The 18,692-nt window shown below is 40.4% G+C and overlaps 1 protein-coding gene across 5 annotated transcripts in view; it reads left to right on the top strand.

Moving 5' to 3' along the window:
- Positions 1–18,692, top strand: part of LOC120798004 (diacylglycerol kinase zeta-like) — a 100,695-nt gene that overhangs the window by 49,749 nt on the left and 32,254 nt on the right. For all 5 annotated transcript variants that reach the window (XM_040141892.1, XM_040141891.1, XM_040141890.1 and 2 more), the window contains 2 exons: positions 11,790–11,856; positions 17,127–17,167. In XM_040141892.1, the coding sequence (XP_039997826.1) occupies positions 11,790–11,856; positions 17,127–17,167 (108 nt within the window). The remainder of the gene's footprint in view (positions 1–11,789; positions 11,857–17,126; positions 17,168–18,692) is intronic.

Raw genomic sequence — 18,692 nt, 5'->3', positions numbered from 1 at the left:
ACAGATGGGAGTTTGCTTCTCATGGTTCCTGTACAGATGATATCTGCTTTTGCAGATGGTAAACCAGGCCTCTTTGACCTTACCTCTCAGGCACTTCTAAGATGGGTGATAAACCCCGGAAACACTCTTACCAGTAACTTTCATCCACCACTTCTGCCGCAAGAGGGGTTAATGATTATATTGGTGCCTACAACAGAGTCAAAACCCACATGTAATGGCTTTTATGTAGCTCACTGTGTGGCAAGTTAATCGAGGCAACATTATGCACAGGAAACATGACAAGAAAAGATTTTCAGTTGCTCCTTAAATAAAAGTTCAGTGGGCCTTTTTCATCATGCTCCATTGCCTTTTGCATGGCACCCTCTGATTTAGATTCCATTACCCAAAGTTGCCGCACGTACTATGGACCAAAATACACTCCGACCTAATCAGACTCAACCAACATACACACCTTGAAGTGACGTGATCTATCTCAGGAGCATAAAATTCTTGATATTGTAAGGAGACAAAAAACACACATACAGTTTTGTTGCCGCGGAAATTAGTTTCCCTCAAGTGTCTCAGTGTTGCAGCATGATGCATGTACTGTTGTCTTTGAATGTCTGCATGTGTGTGTGTGGACGCATGTGTGAGGTGCCTATGGCATCTATATGCTGTTTTGTGTGTGTTTGCAGCCAGGTTTTTTGGTGAGTTTATCGTATTGTGAACTGTTGTAAAAGTTGTGCTGAGTTTGTCCAGTAATACGCGGGTGATTTGCTCTGTTCAGCGCCTGTTGGGGCAAAAAAGACGGTGACTAAAGTAGAACAAAGAAGTTCTCAGGGACTAAAAGTTAGGCTTTTATTTTCCTTTGTTTAATTACATGGTTAATCAGGTAGTCTTTTTGAGGTGCTCTCAGGAGAAGAGGCCTGAGAGCACAAACAGTAATTGACAAAGACGATTCACAATACAGTTCTAATGTTTGAAGTCTTTTCAGTGTCGTATTCAGGGTAACTTTATTGTTCAGAAAACAAACTTTGTGTAGTTTTGTTCTGTCACACAGCAGAGGACACAAGCAGTAAGAAAACCTATTTATAAATATTAGAAATGAAACTCAAAGAGCGTGTTACTTCTTAAAATTGAATCTTGACTATAAAATGAAGTCACTTTTAACTCTTGTAGTATCAAGACGTTTATTTGCTCTTTTGATTCATAATTTATCACACTTAGTAAAATGTCAATGTCATCTGCACAAAGGAAAGGCTTCTTCATTTTAATTTGATTTCACAGCTTGTAGATTTTAGAGATTTAATTAGTCCCTGTGCTGTGGGAAAAACTTCTGCGTAAAAGTATGAGCGCCATAAAGTAAAAACACTGAACTTTCCCCAGTTCCTTCATGTTACTCATGGTACTCACAGACAGTATGATTTGTACAAGTAATTATTGTACCTATAACTGTGATACGTCATAAAATAAAACTGCTGGTAATTTCAGTTGCTAATTGCTAGAGTAGGTACCAGTATTACCTGATACCGCATATTATGACCTTATTTCATCCTGACACTTTGCAGTTTCATTTATTATTTATATATTTATTTGTATTATTTATTATTTATATTATTTATTGTTATTTATATATTATTTGTTGGCATTCTGCACCTTGCCAGGTGTCAAGAAAATTACATTTGGTGCACAAAAGACGTTGTACTGTAGTCACAAATATACATTATTGCCACTAAGGACCCTATTTTAATTGTGCAACCGCAAGTGCAGAACGGTAGGTCTTGGGGTACAGGGACTCATATAGGTGCAGCAGAGCAAAGTGCAAATGAGCTGTCTGATGGTGAATATAATAATCGTGGGGTGATGTAATCTCAAGTGTCCTGCATAAACAGGCAGCATACAGAGTTATGACGGACCATTCCTCTGTGTATAGAGGTGTGTGTGGTTATTCTGCAGCAGCCTGGTGTCATTTTCATGTGATATAATGAAGGCAAACCCAGTGGACGGCCATGTGTAAGGGCACAGCTCCTTTATCAACGTATGTGTCTTGCTGCCTTCAGATGGCTGCAACGATTTAATGAAATGAACACAGCTGAATGCAGTTGAACTAATACAGTCTTGCTGCATAAGACTGTATTAGTTTAGATACTACAGAGATACTACAGATACTATAAATACTATAAGAACGGCTCATCTATTCATTTATGGACAAATGCAAACTTATTTACCAGCATTCCTGAGGTAACCTCATGAAACATGATTTTTTTGAAATTATTGAAATGTGTCTACTGGCTGGAGAATAATTATTCTACATTTTAAGCATTAATCTGCTGTCGCTGTGCATTTTCTCCACATAATAGTCTGTTCTTGTTGATAAAAACACTGAAGTGGCAGGATATTGATGTTACGCCAAAAAATAGACACGGTTCAGACATCTATTCTCAGCGCAGGGGAGACCCAGTTTCTATCAAAATGAAGTCAGCTGTGTGCTCTGCACTGGGCACCAAAATACCATATAATTGGGCAAAGCCAATTTCAAGGTCAGGAAAATACAAAATGGTTGAAGCATTGGTTCTTGCACTGCCAATCAAATCAGGGCTCTCGGTACCATGTTGGTAAACCTATAAGCTACTGAAACAAATGCAAAACAGGTCACACAACTTTTCTGTTATGTATCATGTTTTTTTCCCCCAAACTTTTTAAATTACACTGCCCTCATCAAGGTTGTTCTGGTCAAAGCTAGCCAAGCATCGTTGGACATTTAATTCAGTGAGTCAAGCCACAGCCTGATGTGTTTGTCTCACACTGTTATCAGTTTGGTTGAAGCTAAAATCTATTCTGTTCACGCAGTGTCGGTGAAAGGTCATTAAAATGATAGTTGAACTACAAGAATGATGACAGGCCGTCCAGAGTATGGACTCTATCCAGAGTGCATCGTCAGGTAACAATGTGATATTTCGTTATTTATACATCTTTTCAGGTGTTGAATGTCCACACACGTTACACAAAGTTGCATTGGATGACATAAATTTAGCAATATGAAAGTGATCTCACACTAACTTGCGTTTATGTAACTTGCAATGGCTCTAGTTTGAATTTCATTTGGCTTTAATAGTTTTTGGCTGTCAGAAAGGTAGGTGGTACCCAGGGCAATGAGACTGAATCACTGCTCTTAGAGAAGAAGTTCAACCATGGTAAAAGTGTGTGTGTGTGTGTGTGTGTGTGTGTGTGTGTGTGTGTCTTCACATCGAACTCCACCATGTATATGACAAAAAAGTCCTGTGTTGTAACAAAAACTGAGTTAAAGATTTCAGCAAGTGTGGACGCAGTGTAGGCAGTATGGATCAAATTGTCAGCAAACCCACCCTAAGGTTACCCAGTACATTTCCACTCCCACACTCCTCTCTCCTGGGGGACCTGGGAGACGCTAGTGAAAATCCTTTCCTTCAAAGATTATTTACAGAATATGGTAGTGGTAGAGTCTGAATAAGACAGTGATGCCTGTCCTTTTTCTTAAGTACACGATTAGAAGTATGTGTTGTTAATAACTGGTCAGTATAAATCAAAGATGACTTTGTTAAGATTCTTTGAAAAGTCCCTACTACTTTTGACAAGTACTGTAGGAGAGGGGCGAAAACCACCTCACCTGCTCACTGTTCCTGCGAGTCTTTTTTTTCCCTCTGTCTGTTTCTTTTCTTTCTTTCCTCTCAGTTGGGATTTTGCTCCTGGGATGCCATACTCATGCTCTGTCACCCTGACATGTGTTGAGGGGATGGGGTTGCTGTGCTTTTACAGCACACCGGCCTATGCAACCAGAATTGTGTTCACGGAGCATAGAGCCCTCAAGTCCTTTCCATTGCTATGGTGCATAGAAGCTCACTTAAAACTGCATAACCAACTAAGGTGACCTCAAGTAACTTATAAAGGCATATCATTTACTGCTTTTTCCTTCTCAGTGTTATAGAAGGCCAGATCACAATAATAGTGAAGATGCATTTAAGTCCTGTAATATAATACAAAGCAGAGTTAAATATGCAGTATAATGGCTTTATTCTATCTCCAACACCAGCTTCTCATTGATAGAAATCAATACAGCGAGACTGACACTTCTCCTGTACTAAAATACAAATGTTTGGGCTTCCAAAAGAACCCATTGACTGTCCAACAAATGACTTCTTAGTGTTTCTGAATCTGCCACCACCATGGTCTGGTTTGGCTTACGCAACTAAAACTACTTGGTTAGATGGTTAGATTTCTGTCACAGCTGAAGATCTGCTTCAGGATAAAATGAAACCACTGTTGACTGTTGGCAGAAGAGGAAACCCAATCTTTGGTGTCTGGTGTTAAAGTCACATGCTTTGTGAACCCAACTGTTTTGGGCGACATGACATCATCGTGTTACTTCCGCTCTGTTACAGTGAAGTTTCTGACCAAAATCACTTGAGGACATCAGTGGAAGCAACTCATTCACTTGCAGAGGCGAAATAAAGTACAAGTACAGAGTTCAACTCTTTTTTTTCTAACTTTGACATGCATATTCATACTGTTGATCAATTATCAATTGCAAACTACTGGTTTTGATGTTGCTGAACATTGAGAAAAAGGAGATGATCATAGAGTTCAAAGTGGAGGAAGCAGAACAAGTGGTCACCACATTCAACAAGCTTCCAAAACCTTCTATTAAATATGAATTTGGTTGTACTTTAGGGTGCGTGACGTAGTGTACTCCAGGCTGTGTCAGTGACATCACTACTGGGTGTGGTTACATGTGTGGCAGCGCACCCAGGTCAGAGGTAAAAACACCCATGAAACTCTCAGCCATTGCAGGGAAACACTGCTGTTCAGCCTGGTGTTAAGTTTCAATAGTTTTAAATACTTGAGACAAAACAGAAGTGTCAATATTTTTCCACCTCAGGCTTTGAGTAATGATATTTCCTGCCACAGTGAATGCCACATTAACAAGCCTCGTGAAATGAAAACGGGTTTAATCCAGCAGAACGTTGTTTACCGTGTTTGTTTTAATTCCTCAACAAACATGTTTCTGGTTTACATGATGCTTCATATATCAGCACACTGCTGAAAAGCCGAGGTAATCCCATTACTTAAGTGCATGTAAATGCAGTGAATGTGAAAGGAGCTTTTGAACATGCTGCATTTAGGCAGACACTGTGGATGAGACGAAACTCTCAGTGTTCTGTTTTCCTTATGTGGATGTCATGTACCCACATCCTTCATTTCACACTGAGCTTTTCATCGTCCTCCTCAGGAACAACCTGAACAATACTGACTCTGTCAATTTTATTTTTAACAGAGGTGTACTACTTTAAATATGTGTTAGCTCACTAATACTAAAAACACAGCTAATGAGTTGTTGTCAGACTGTGTTGCACAGCAACCAAAATGATGTAACAGTCATTTCACCATTTGATCTCCTGCTCGCTGGTGACTGATGATGCTCACTGGTGCAGTTTGTAATTGAGCAGGAGAGAAATAGCTCGTTCCTGATAATGACCGTATATGGTCAACTTTAGTTTACTGCAGTATATTCAGTTATTCAAACACAACAGTGCTGTATGATGTTTTTTTGTTTTGTTTTTATTATCTAAGAGGCTTTACATTTGAAACATTTTCCGTCATCGGGATCAGGTTCCATAGTTTAGTTTCATATTCTAGACTTGTTTTCTCAACAGTGCGGTCTCAACGGTGCACCCCGACCACACTTCCAGACACTATGGTCCAGCTTTACATACACGGATATGAAAGCACAGGGCAAATTGAGCTGCAGCTCATTCAAATTGTGCTCGTTGTTATTTGCTAGGAAGCAGCCCCTCGGAGCACAGGACTGCCCTCAGGGCTAGTTCAGTGTATACAGGAGAGCTCACTAAATTTTTACTTAGGAGCTAAATTTAGCCTTGTATGCATTTTGTTTAATTCACATTTCCTTCATTTTTAATATCCCATTTATATATATTATCACATTTAATATATTTCAATGACATGAAAATTAATCACCCTAAAAATAGTGCCTTATACGAAAGGGATTAAACTCATAATATCATAGTGTAGTGTAATGTGTATACCTTTTGATATTAAAGTAGGAGGACAAACTAAAGATATAAAGTGACATACATTAAGATGCACAAGACAAAGGAAAAAAATATGGGCGAGATGAGGCGCATCTTACTCCTGACACCTGGACTGACAGGTCAACTGCACTGCTGGGCTGATTCTCCTGTTTGATAAATAACACACACGACTCCAGGCGCAGAATGAATCAGAAAGAAGGCTCGGAAGGCCTACTGAATCTTTCAGCAACAGAGAAGGAACTCAGCAACTTTATGTGTAAGAAGACAAACAGGAGTGAATGGAGAAGAGACAGGAGAAGAAAGAAGGTGAAGAAGAAGACGAGTCAGTCAGATGGGTTCAGCTTTTGATTCAGTGTCTGTAGCTCTGCTGTAAAAGCCTCAGGCGTTTTATTCAGCTCGAGACTGCTGCTGAACTTGACAGCAGAGTTAGATAAGTACAGACAAACACAGAGAAGGAGAGTTAGAGAGGTGTTTACTTCAGCCAGCCTTTCTGTCACAGTTTGCGTGAAATGTTTGCAGTTTGAAAGGAAAATAACTTTACTTTCTTTGGCTTGTTTTCCTCTTGTCACGTCTACGAGAGTGTGACTTTTTTGCATTCAGTCACTTCAGTGCTGAAACTGAAATAGGTTGTTTTGTATTGCTTTGATTATCTTTAAATAATCACTATGCCACCAAGATATTATCTCAGTCACTGTGGAAAATCCTCTTACACAGCATGACACCAATTGACGGCAACTGTATGACATGAGAACCAGGTTTACATTCAGATCAAAGTATCGGGTCATTCCACTTAGCGCTGTGCTGTGTCGGGCCCACAGTTAAGTCTTCAGCCCTTGAGAGACTTTCAGACCGGTAATAATTTTGGCAGTGGATTTTTTATTTAATTCTAGTCTTGGTCTTAAGATGGAAGTGTTTAATAGTTTTAGTCAAATATCAGCATTTGATTTTTGTTAGTTGTAGTCTAGGTTTAGACAATGAAATCCAAAGACATTTTAGCCCAGTCTATGTCATGCATTCTTAAATTTTAGTGTCTTGTGAGCCTGTTGAGGGTACAGCTATTGCCCTCTTTACTTTGTACAGTTACCATGGTTACAGGTGTCATTCTTTTCTTTTGGGAGATTAGGGGAACTCCCATTGTTTACCACAGCTACCTGCTCTCCCCAGAGAAGATGATCATTCAGAAGCTGGTTCACTCACTTGTTCACTAAAATACTGTTCGTTGTCTGGGTTTAGACTGAGAGGAAAAGTCGGACAACATGATGAAATTTCTTATGTGAACATCTAGGGGAAGATCTAGATCTTGACTGCCGACATTAACCCTAGACCTTACTCACTCCTCCGGTAGTAACGCGAAAGATAGCCAGCTAAAATTAACGTTGTCGTTACATTAGGCTTGGGCTGATTGCCGATCCGATCGACTATCCATGACTGACGACATGAGGGCCTATGTGTTTTTTCCCTGCTGATTTTAAGGAAAGATCTTGATGATCGCTGTAAATCAGCACGAATGACTCTGCTCCTTAATTTAAAGCGAACTGTTTGCATTCACTTTTCCATCTGACAATTCTGACAATCTGATAAAACCCTGGATCTCTTTTCTCCAGGTACCTGCTCACCAAAGCTTTGCTCTGTGGGAAGAACTGTGTGGGAGATATAGCCCTTTAAACACATAGTGTCCAAAGTTTAGGGGTTCAAAAGTAATTGGACAGATACACATGAAGTCAAACTAAATCATCATATTTAATATTTTGTGGACAATCCTTTGCAGTCAGTGACTGGCTGAAGTCTTCAACCCTCAGACATCAGCAGACGCTTTGTATCTTCCCTGGTGATGGTGTACCAGAGCTTCACTGCAGCCTCCTTCAGCTCTTGTTGTTGTGGGGTCTCTCTGCCTTTAGTCTGGTCTTCATCGAGTGGACTGGTGCTCAGATATTTCGCCTCTTCACCCTGAAAAGCTTTGTGGTTACTTTGGTCCTACGTTTAGGATCGTTGTCCCGCTGAATGATAAAATGTTGTAAAATGAGTTTAGACGCATTTGACTGAATCTGAGGATTTTGTTGTGAATACCCTGAGGTTATGGTAATGTCTTCTTTGGATTGTTCAGAAGGAAACATGCACGCCTACATCCTGAAGAGCGTTTTTGACTTGATTAGAGTCATAAAGGTTTTTATTTACCATGCAAATGATTTTTCTGGTGATCCGCAAGACTAACTTGCCATTGTCTGGTCTTCCTGTGAAGACCTGCTTTTTTAGAAAGTGCCCAACTGCTGATTTTGGCAAACCAACTCCCTTTGATATCATTCTAATAGATTTTAATGTTAATTTTTAACATCCTCACTTGCATGGTCACCTCTTTACTCCTCATATTGACAGAAAACTCTACCTCAATCCAAATGGAAACACGTTTTTTTGTGCAGGAACTTAATTTGAAAGGACACATGGCTGTCCAAGAAACAGTCAGTGGCCATGTGTCCAATATCTTTTGAACCCTTGCGATTTGAGCACTATGTGTTAAAAGGCCTATATCTCCCAAACAGTTCATTCAAAATTGACGTAAATCTGTTCAAATTAAAGGCTGGACTTGGAACTTTAATGTCGTATCCAGTATTTTATTTCAAATTGAATGTGGTGACACACAGAGACTGAAGAACAAAAAAATGTGTTACTCTCCAAATATTTATGGTCTGGACTGTAGACCAGCCCACTGCTCTGTTATCTCCTCAATCAGAAGACAAGGAAGAAGTGGAGCAACAGACTGCTGGAAGCAGCACCTCGATTTCTAAGCCTTTTTTTTTTTTTTTTTTTTTTTTCAAGAGAAAATAAAACGTAGCGATGTAGTGTTTGGTTGTGTCAGCACACTGCTCAGTGGAAACAATAGCTCATTACTGGAAATGGTAGATGGTTTTAAATAGCTAAAGCTAAATCCAGTTATGCAGTGGGAGGATCTATTTTAGGCGCCCCCAGTTCAGGAAGTAAAGTCTTATTCATTTTTCCCGTAGACATTGTAAGGTGACTCACAGAGCTCTTCTATGGATGGATCAGCATGAAATATCATCAGTAAAAAGGATTAAGAAGTCCATTACAAAAGGGTCTGGTTCTTTCATAAAAAGTCAAAGGTACAAGCCTGTGTGTGAATCTTTAACGGAGGGGCGAAGCTAAAGATGACGGTGTTGAGAAATCGCTCGCTTTTAAATTCAGCGACTATGGCACCATGTTTTCTTCTCAAGCGTAATGACAGTAAGTGTTTTGAATTCGCTACCGCTCTGATTTTGCATCTCTGACAGGACTCCTTTCCATGGTAAAGGCGGCTGAGGCTCATGGGTATTGTAGTATTTAGGCCCGTCTGCCAAAGTGATGGATGATCTGTCAGAAAAAATTAGTTGAAATGATTAAAACTGGTGGCCATAACATAAAACTGTAGGGTTCTTAGATTGTCCAGGAGAGTCACATGTTTCTGTGCTCAGTAACACCGAGGAAAGTGTTTCAAGAAAAATAAATGAGGAAAAACACTTTCTCAACTGGCGACCCCAGCCACTTTGCAACTCTATAGCTACAAACCTAATTGCTCCTGGAAAATGTAGTTTAATTAGTAGGGTCATTGCATGTAGGGTCATTACTCCCCAACACTGAGCAACACATAGAGCCTCCAAAATGACCATAAAGTTGATCCACACCTTTCTAAAACAGTTTTACAGTGGTAAAACAAGGGCAGATTTACTACAGGGCCGTTAGATTACACTGCATTGGTTTTAGCAAGGAGGACACAACAAAGTTAATCCAAAGAGCTTTACAATACACAGAGAAAGGACAAAAGAACATGTAGCATAAAACACATGGCCTGCAACAAATGCAGTAACAATGTAAAGTTGGGGACAGTTAGTGTAAAAGCTTGTTTTAAGTTGAAAAGATAAGTAAAGTGAGAAGAACAAATTCACGGAGGAGGAGAATTTAACAGTTTTGGAGCGTCTGCTGACAGATCTATTACCACACCATTTTGTCCTTGATCTGTGGACAGACAAGAGTCTTTGGTCGGAGGATCTGAGGTGTCTGAGAGCGTGGTACGGGGGCAAGACTTCACAGACAGCAGGCCTAGGACCATTTAGAGCTCTGCAAACAAAGAACAAGGTATTAAACTTCAGTCTACAGCTAGCAAGGAGACAGAGCAGGGAAGCTGGAATCTCAGTAATATGCTGTCTGTTTTTTGATCTTGTTAAAAGTCTTGCCGCAGCATTCTGCACTAATTGGAGAACCGGATGAAAAAAAGTCAGGATGATACCAAAATACAAACATTTACAGTAATGAGGCAAGTGGATATGACAGTGTGGACAACTGTGGTGTGGTCACAGACACAATTCACACACAAGCTGATTGAAGCTCAATAAAACTATCTGATGTCTTTTTTTTTTTTTTTTTTTTTTAAATTACACTTCAATGCCAAAGGCCTCCAATTTTATGCACAAGTTTTGTCATAATAAATAAAGTAATAATGTCCCAGATGTGGTGTGGAGAAAGCAGAGAGTAGTAAAGCAGGATAGTTGTACCCCATTCACACTGAGAGAGACATGTGAATGCACATCATTCGACTTTTCATCATACCATTCTTCCTGACCTGTTTTGATCATAGTTCACTCTGCCTGAATTTACTTTTCTTTTTTTTTTTTTCTTTTTTTTTCGCCCCTGGATTGCCTTGCTTCTATATTTGCTTTGGGGAAACTTGCACACGGAAACCTAACTGTATTTGGCAGTTATGTTATGCAAGTCTGTGTGGAACCACTCTGCTAGCAGGAGACTCTGCTAACGGTAATAATAAGAAAGAAACCTGTGAGAGATGTTTCATATAAATGAGTCCAACACAGATTGAACACACATTCAGCAGACCATCATATGCATGTCCTATGTATGGAAGGGATTCTAAATGATCAGCTGATGTGGGTGGAGGGAATGAACTCAAAGCACTTTAGAATTTGCCTCTCATGCACCCATTCAGACACACACACACACACACACAGTGATGGTGTGTCATCAGTGTTTGTGAGTCTGTCTGTGTGAGTCAGTGTGCGAGTGCCCATATGTCATGCAATATTGTAAACTTACTTAAGTTCAGATTTAGCTTTACAATGGCAAGTGTTATTTGTGGCTTTGACTGAGTCAAGTTGTGAAGCTTCATCTAGGCTGCCACTCAGACACTCATCAAATGCTCACAGTGTGTTTATGGGGGACTGCTGTTTATACAAGGGATTGGACAAACTAAAACCAACAATTGTCTGTATACTTTTGAACACTGATAGCAGTTTTCGGAGTTGGGAGAACGCGCTTGTCATGACAAAAATACAGCATAAATTTGGATCGCGTTTCAGTCCAACATTAGCCCTTAGCAGGCTAGCCACTGGCTTTCTCTTACACATCCATGGATTGTGCCATGACTGCATCATTTCCTGTGAGTTCCCGAAGAACCAAATGATCAGAGGCTCCTGGGCAATGGTCCCATCGGCCTGGTGGGTGTTATTCGTTGACTCTTACTTTCTAACACTAGGTCTCTTAACCAAAGTATCCAAACCTTCTGTTCCAGCCATCTGCTTCCTCTGCTTTTCTGCCTTCGGAGCCTTTCCCTTATCTTTTCGGCCCTGATCTATCGATGGATTGATCACCATGAACACAAAGTTCCAATGTCAGCCAGTTATCGCCTGCTCTCTAATCTTACTTTTCTGTCTGTCTGTCATTCAGGAGGACGCAGCCAAGCCAAAGATTCTTTCCTCGCAGAGATTATCTCCAAAGTGGTGTTTCCTTGACTGTAAGTACATCACATCACATTAGTGATTTACTTTTTCTGTGATCAGTTTTTCCATTACCTGCACTCCCTTGAGTCACTAGCTCTTGTACTATTAACATTTTCCACATTTTTCTGTGAAATAAAGTCTTTTCAATTAAAAGTGAAGTGGAAGTAACTAATGAATCAATGTAAGGTTACATAAAGTCTTCAAATGTCAGCAAGTTAGAACTCCATTTGCACGAAGTATGGCATAGGTTTGTTTTTAAAAAAATTAAAAACAAGTCTATTTTCCACCCGAGATGACAGAGAATGAAGTCTCTCTTATCAACTACTGTATCACTCTTAAATGGCCGAATAGACTGTTTGTTAGTGTGTTCCTAAATCATGACAAATACCCTCTGATCTGTCACCCTATGGTTAAAGTTTGCTTGAGTTAAAGCAACTAAAACTACTTAGTTAAGAACAATGAACAATCGTTTTCATGATTAATGGATCATATGTTGATAGGAGACATAAGGCAAAACTTCCAGCCTGGTCTGCTACTAAAATCACTGGAATTTTATGTGGCTGCTTACTTCCTAAGTCATTACGCTTATATGATTGGTGGTGAAGTTAGACTGTGTCGAACAGCTTATTATATCAAAATGATATAGTTATAGAGTAGACAATTTTCTTCAGTGTGACTTTAAAAGTAAATCTTAACTGCAGTCTACCTATACTCTAAGTGCAAATTGCAAATTCAACATGTAGAGGCAGATCATTTCAGCAATTCAACTTGCTGTCACTTATATACCTTGTGACATGGAGCATTATCATGCTGGAAGTAGCCACTAGAAGATGGTAAATTGTGGCCATAAAGGGATTCACATGGTCAGCAACAATACTCAGACAGGCTGTGGCATCAAACCACGAGTGATTGGTATTAAGGAGCCAAGAAAACATTCCCCACACCATCACACCACCACCACTCCGGACTGTTGACACAAAGCAGGTCGGGTCCATGGATTCATGCTGTTGTCTCCAAATTCTGACCCTACCATCTGCTGCCTCAGCAGAAATCCAGATTCATCAGATCAGGCTAAGTTTTTCCAGTCTTCAACTGTCCAGTTTTGGGGAGTCTGTGTCCACTGAAACCTCAGATTTCGGTTCTTGACTGACAGGAGTGGAACCCAACGTGGTCTTCTGCTGTTTTAGCTCATCCACCTCAAGGTTGGACGTGTTGTTCATTCTCAGATGCTTTTCTTCTCACCTCAGTTGTAAAGACTGGTTATCTGAGTTACTATAAACTTTCTGTCAGCTCCAACCAATCTGGCCATTCTCCTCTGACCTCTTCCATCAACAAGACGTTTCCGTCCACAGAACTGCTGCTCACTGGATGTTTTTTTTTTCTTTGGCAACATTCTGAGTGAAAACTCTAGAGACTGTTGTGCATGAAAATCCCAGGAGATCAGCTGCTTCAGAAATACTCAAACCAGCCCATCTGTTAGCAACAATCATGCTGCAGACAAAGTACTGACATCACATTTTCCCCCCATTCTGATGTTTGATGTGAACATGAACTGAAGCCTTGGTAACCTATTCAAAACCTACGTATTCCTAAGTACAGTAATATCAGAACAATTTAAATTAATGACAGATTCAGTGATTCTGTATTAGCCCAACTTAAAACCAGTTTATGTAACGCACTTGGACCTTAAACCCACAATGCCAGCTGACTCTATTATAGTATTTTTAAATGTCATTCATCAGTAATGCGTAACTTCACCAAACCAATTTTATTTGAACTGTCTCTGAACACCCAAAAGGCCTTTGTATTTCTGCAGTTAATTGAATCCAATGTCAATCTTTTAAAATGTCACACAAATCACAGAATATTCTTTATAATAACTATAATAACTCTCTAGCCCTGTAGAGCAAACATGCTTAGAATCTGTATCTGCACCGGTGACACCTGTCACACAGTGTTTATTCCTCCCATCCAAAAATGACCCATCCATGGGTTGAACAAAACAAACACACAACACACACATTGAGTGAGAAAAAGAGCTTGTGTGAGCTTATGCTTGAGAAAGCTTTCTTGCGCAGGCACAGCATTGCCCCCTCCCCACACCTGACTCAGTTTTACACAAAATTTCTTGGTTGCTGCCTGCTGCCTGGGTGCCTCAGACCCCTAGAGGCCCCAAAAGCTTGATCACTTTGATCGCTCGCAAATTTGTGTGGGAATTTGCTCGGCTTCAGTACAATATCAGCTGGGCCCTTTATTATTACATCATCATGTTGCCCTCTCTTGTAGATGGGCCCTGTGTAAAAATCGCTTTCTTAAAATTGTTATTATTTCATTTTATACCGTGTTCACATTGTGATTTTCCTAAATAAAGTCATCAAATTACCATAGCCTAACTGACACACAACACCTAGCAGGTAACGGGACACAGCAGCAACTTTTTGCTCCCAAACAGGTTAAAGTGCAGGTTCACAATTTTCAGGACTGTCTTGAAATAATATTCAGGTGCCCATATAAACACTGAAACAAGCAAAACCTGAAACTGGTTTTGCTTGTTTATTCACTCACACTAACTATTAAGAAAGCCCTTCCTAATCCATGTGCAGTTGGGGACAAAATCCAGTCATCGTTATGTGCAAAAATATATTTCAAGATAATATGAGGTTTCAGCAGTAGTCAAATTAAGTGGATGTCTTCCAAAGTTAGGGTATTTTAGTATGAAATTTCCTCTTCATGCTTCACCAGACCCTGTTTCTTTGCTGAGCTGCGTTGGAGGAATAGTACTGTAACTTTGGAAGACACATGATTTGACAAGCTCAGACTGAAGCACTAACTTTGGATAAACTTTGGAATCAATTTTTACACAGAACAAGGGCTGTGCATTGTGTCCCTATCTCTTTCATTGGAAGCGTGTTAGGAAGGGATCTTACGACGTCCGGTATGAAGAGGAGGAAGGATCACAGCAAGCAAAAACTAGCCATTTTCAAGGGGAATCTACAGAATACAAAGACATCTGAAAGGGTTAAACTATCAATGCAGAAACATCAATTATTCAAAATTTTGATTTCTGTCAGCAGCTGGTGGTAGATATTAGTTTGTCTGGAGCTAATGGAACTCTCATTATATCAGTAGCTGAGATGAGCCAGTTGGTAGACAACACACACATTACCCACAGCTCATTATTTCTCAGTAAGCCCACCTTTTCAATCGTGTTAACACCATATCAGACAACCAGACACTGATCAACACAGCCATTGGCTTGCACACAAAAAATAAACAGTCTAAGCAACACTCAAGGCATTTATTTTGATTTTATGGTTAACTGCTATATGTTTAAAACTTGTTAGAGGATTAATTTGGCTGCAAAATGTAGTCTGTAGGAAAGCTTTGTCGAGCACTATTTAAGGCCTCAGGTTGAAGAAGTGTCATTATAACCAATAACAGTGATGGCCAAGAGTACAAAGGTAAGACCCAGGTTGTAAAAAAGCAGATCTGAGGTACACTGTGCTGGTACAGATTCTGTTTATTGGTAAAAGTCATGCATATTAATCATATGGCAGCTCACCAAAAATATCACAGAGAAAAGCCAGGAAAAGTGTTAAACATGCATGCACATGCACGCAAGCACACACACACACACACACACACACACACACACACACACACACACACACACACACACACACACACACACACACACACACACACACACTCGCCCGCGCAAACACACACACAGACCTCTGCTTGGGTGTAATCCCGACGGGATTTAGCAGAGAACTGGAGTCAAAAAAAAAAGAAACAACAGCAAGCTGAAAGTTTGAGAGAAGAAAGCAGTGTAAGCAAAGTGAAATTTCACTCAGTATTAGTGCTGCACTAGCCTTTAAAGTGACATCAATAAACCTATAGCATGTGACCTTCTACTCCTACCACACAGTCGTAGCAGCAATAAGACAGTCTCACTTCCTGATCAAGTTTTTAGCCTGCGAGGTCTCTGACTGCTTTAATACTCCTGATCTACCAGTACTAGTCCTGATCTAACATTTTCATATTTTTCTGCATAATGCAGCTGCACAGTGCATTCAGATGGTGTTTTTCAATTTATTTTCCTTTCAAAGATTGAGCATTCTCATAACATACCTTATTTTAGATTGAGTAATCACACAGGGAAAGGGTCTATTTTTGGAATGCCATCTTGGCGGTGCACCTCGCTTGCTGTATAGAAAAAGGCACGTGGGCTTAATATGCAGGCTATCTGCTTCCAGTCTTCCTGAAGGGCGTCCATCGGTGACATTCGTCTTGGTTATGGGGTCGTCTGTCACATTCTGTTGCAGCTCCTGATCGTCTCCTGATACGTTTGCACCGATTTGCAGTATTAGATGCTAGCCATGCTGCACGTCACAACAGGTGATCTTTGGATTATCATGCAAGAAATATAGATCATCATACTTTTCCAACTCTCTTATGTGGGAAGCTGAGGACTAGGAACTCAGGCTAGGTGACAGCTGCTTTCTCCTTAGACAATAGGCAGCAGTAATGCTGTTGTATGGTTCCATTTTAGAATTTGGTGTGTCAGTACAGCTACTATGAAAATAGTTGTAGTATTGACAAGTTAACAACTGAAATCATCTACCTTAGCATATCAGATTTGCCCTTTGTGGCCTAATGGTTAAGGTGCATACCACATAACCGCATTGTCCTCGGTTCGATTCCCAGCTAGGGGACATTTGTTGGGTTGTCAGAACCCCCTGTCTCTGTGCTGTTTCCTGTCTCTCTCTAGACTGACAACTGTCAATATTTTAAAAAAGCATGTATGACTGTTTTGATTCACCATCACTAGTACCAGTTAAGGTGTTAGTATGCTTCAACCAAAAAAAAAAAAAAAAAAACAGACACAAAGCAAAACTAGACCGTCTTCAAGTGAAGTAGTTAAAACAGGAGAAAGCCGAGCAAAGCCAGGACACAGCTAGACACCCCACATGTACACCACGCTTGTCACCAATTATTAAGCCCTCACAAAACGAATGGAAAGCATCGAGTTCTCTCCTGTCTGCTGGTGTAAAATTCCATTATTTTATGGTTTGAGAGCCAGATAGATTGACTGAATGTGCTTTTATACAGTGGGATGATTCGGTCTTGTCTTGCGACATTGCTCCCATCACAACTGCTGCAGCATTGGGGATTCAGCCCGTGTACTGTTTAACAGTGATGAAAGCTGTTTGCTTTTTAGCCTGAACTTTTAGTGATAATATTTTATTCCTTAACACTGCGTTTCTTTCTGTCTCCTCAGCTACGACGGCAGACCGTTTCTACAGGATAGACAGAGCACAGGTATGTCGAGCTCGCCTGAGTTGACTTCAGCTCATTTACATAATCAATACGCAAGGGGCCTGACCCACTGGGGCCAGGTGACATGAATATTTTCGAAACACACTACTTGTGGGATGCCAGCACACAGAATGAAAGCACCTGTGCACCTGCACTCAGCGATCATTTTGATTTCATAGGATCAAGTTCACGTGCATGCGTGTGTGTAAGAGACCAATGACTATGTGATTTATTCAAGAGCGTTGGTTTGGTTTTCAAAAGTGAGGGGGGGGTACACAATAAAGTCAGGGGTTCTGACATTACGATATTATATAACAGTGTTTTACAAAAAAATTCTAACAACAATCAACTCAATAAATTATGTTTTATTTGCCTCTTCGCTACAAAAGCCAGGGACTTTTACTCCATTTAATAGATGATCAGTTCTAGCGTGTTTTTATCTTTAAATAAAAACGGATTAAACCACTTTTTTACTTGAAAATGCAATGACGTGGGGGGCCTTTTTTACAATCCTGTGCGGTGTCTGCAGTGTTCCTCACAAGCAGCACATGGCCAGAACTACGTGCCGCAGGTAGGGCAGCGTGTATATTGCTTGGGAGGCAAGACTCGCTACTGCTCATCAAGCTTAATTACCGTGAGCGCAAGGTGATAACTGAATGCGACATAGGTGAGTGTATCAACATTTTTGGCTCAGAGCTTCTCCCACCTGCATTGTGGCAGTTGGACAGTAAACTGTTTAAAGGTCTCTTAGTAAACGTATCGAACTGAAACTGTACAAAGGGGGACAAAAATAAGATTTTGAAAAAGTGAGGGGGCCCCCCCCACCTCCAGAGAAAATGAAGCCCTTTGGTCCAAGACTTTCCTCTGGTTTTGGCCGATTTTCTCCTGGTGACTTGGCTCATGTTAAGGCTGATGCAGTGGAAGCAGGTGTCCACTGTTTCGTGAGTGTGAGCAGAATTTGCTTCTTTTCCAGCTGATGAATTATTCTGATTGTCCGGGTAGTGAAGGTTTACTTTGCGTGTCACTCTGATAAGCGGTTCACACACTACAGGTACAGAGGCTTCCACTATTGCATCTGTCTCCTGCATCTAGTTAATATCCAGCTCCTTCCTTGTTTAGATAAAGAGTTTGGTGTTTCTTTCAGAGGCAGGGTGCTGGTTCCAATGCCATGTGGTCACACAGTCGCTGTGCAAAGCCACCTCAGAGTGGCGTCCATATGTAACCGCCTCGCTGTCACATATGGATCACGTAACTGAGTGGAGAGACATTTTTTTCATTCACAAAAAAAGCGTGGATACAAATGTAGCCTTGTGTTCCCTGAGTTATTTATCACCTTATTCCACCGATTATCTTAGAGCTGGTGCTTATGCATTTTGTATCGCAATCACTACAAATCATGTTCACCGCACAGTTCTGACAACCATTTTCCAAACATGTGTGTTATAAGTTGTTAGATTTTCTTCTCTTTGTAATGTCTAAGGCCAGTGTGGGCAATGATGCAAAGCAATGAGCTACTTTATGGCTATAT

The sequence above is a fragment of the Xiphias gladius genome, chromosome 13 (genome assembly GCF_016859285.1).
Source record: "Xiphias gladius isolate SHS-SW01 ecotype Sanya breed wild chromosome 13, ASM1685928v1, whole genome shotgun sequence".
Classification (NCBI taxonomy): domain Eukaryota; kingdom Metazoa; phylum Chordata; class Actinopteri; order Istiophoriformes; family Xiphiidae; genus Xiphias; species Xiphias gladius.
The sequence above is the reverse complement of the archived record's forward strand: the minus strand, read 5'-3'. Positions and strand labels throughout refer to the sequence as shown.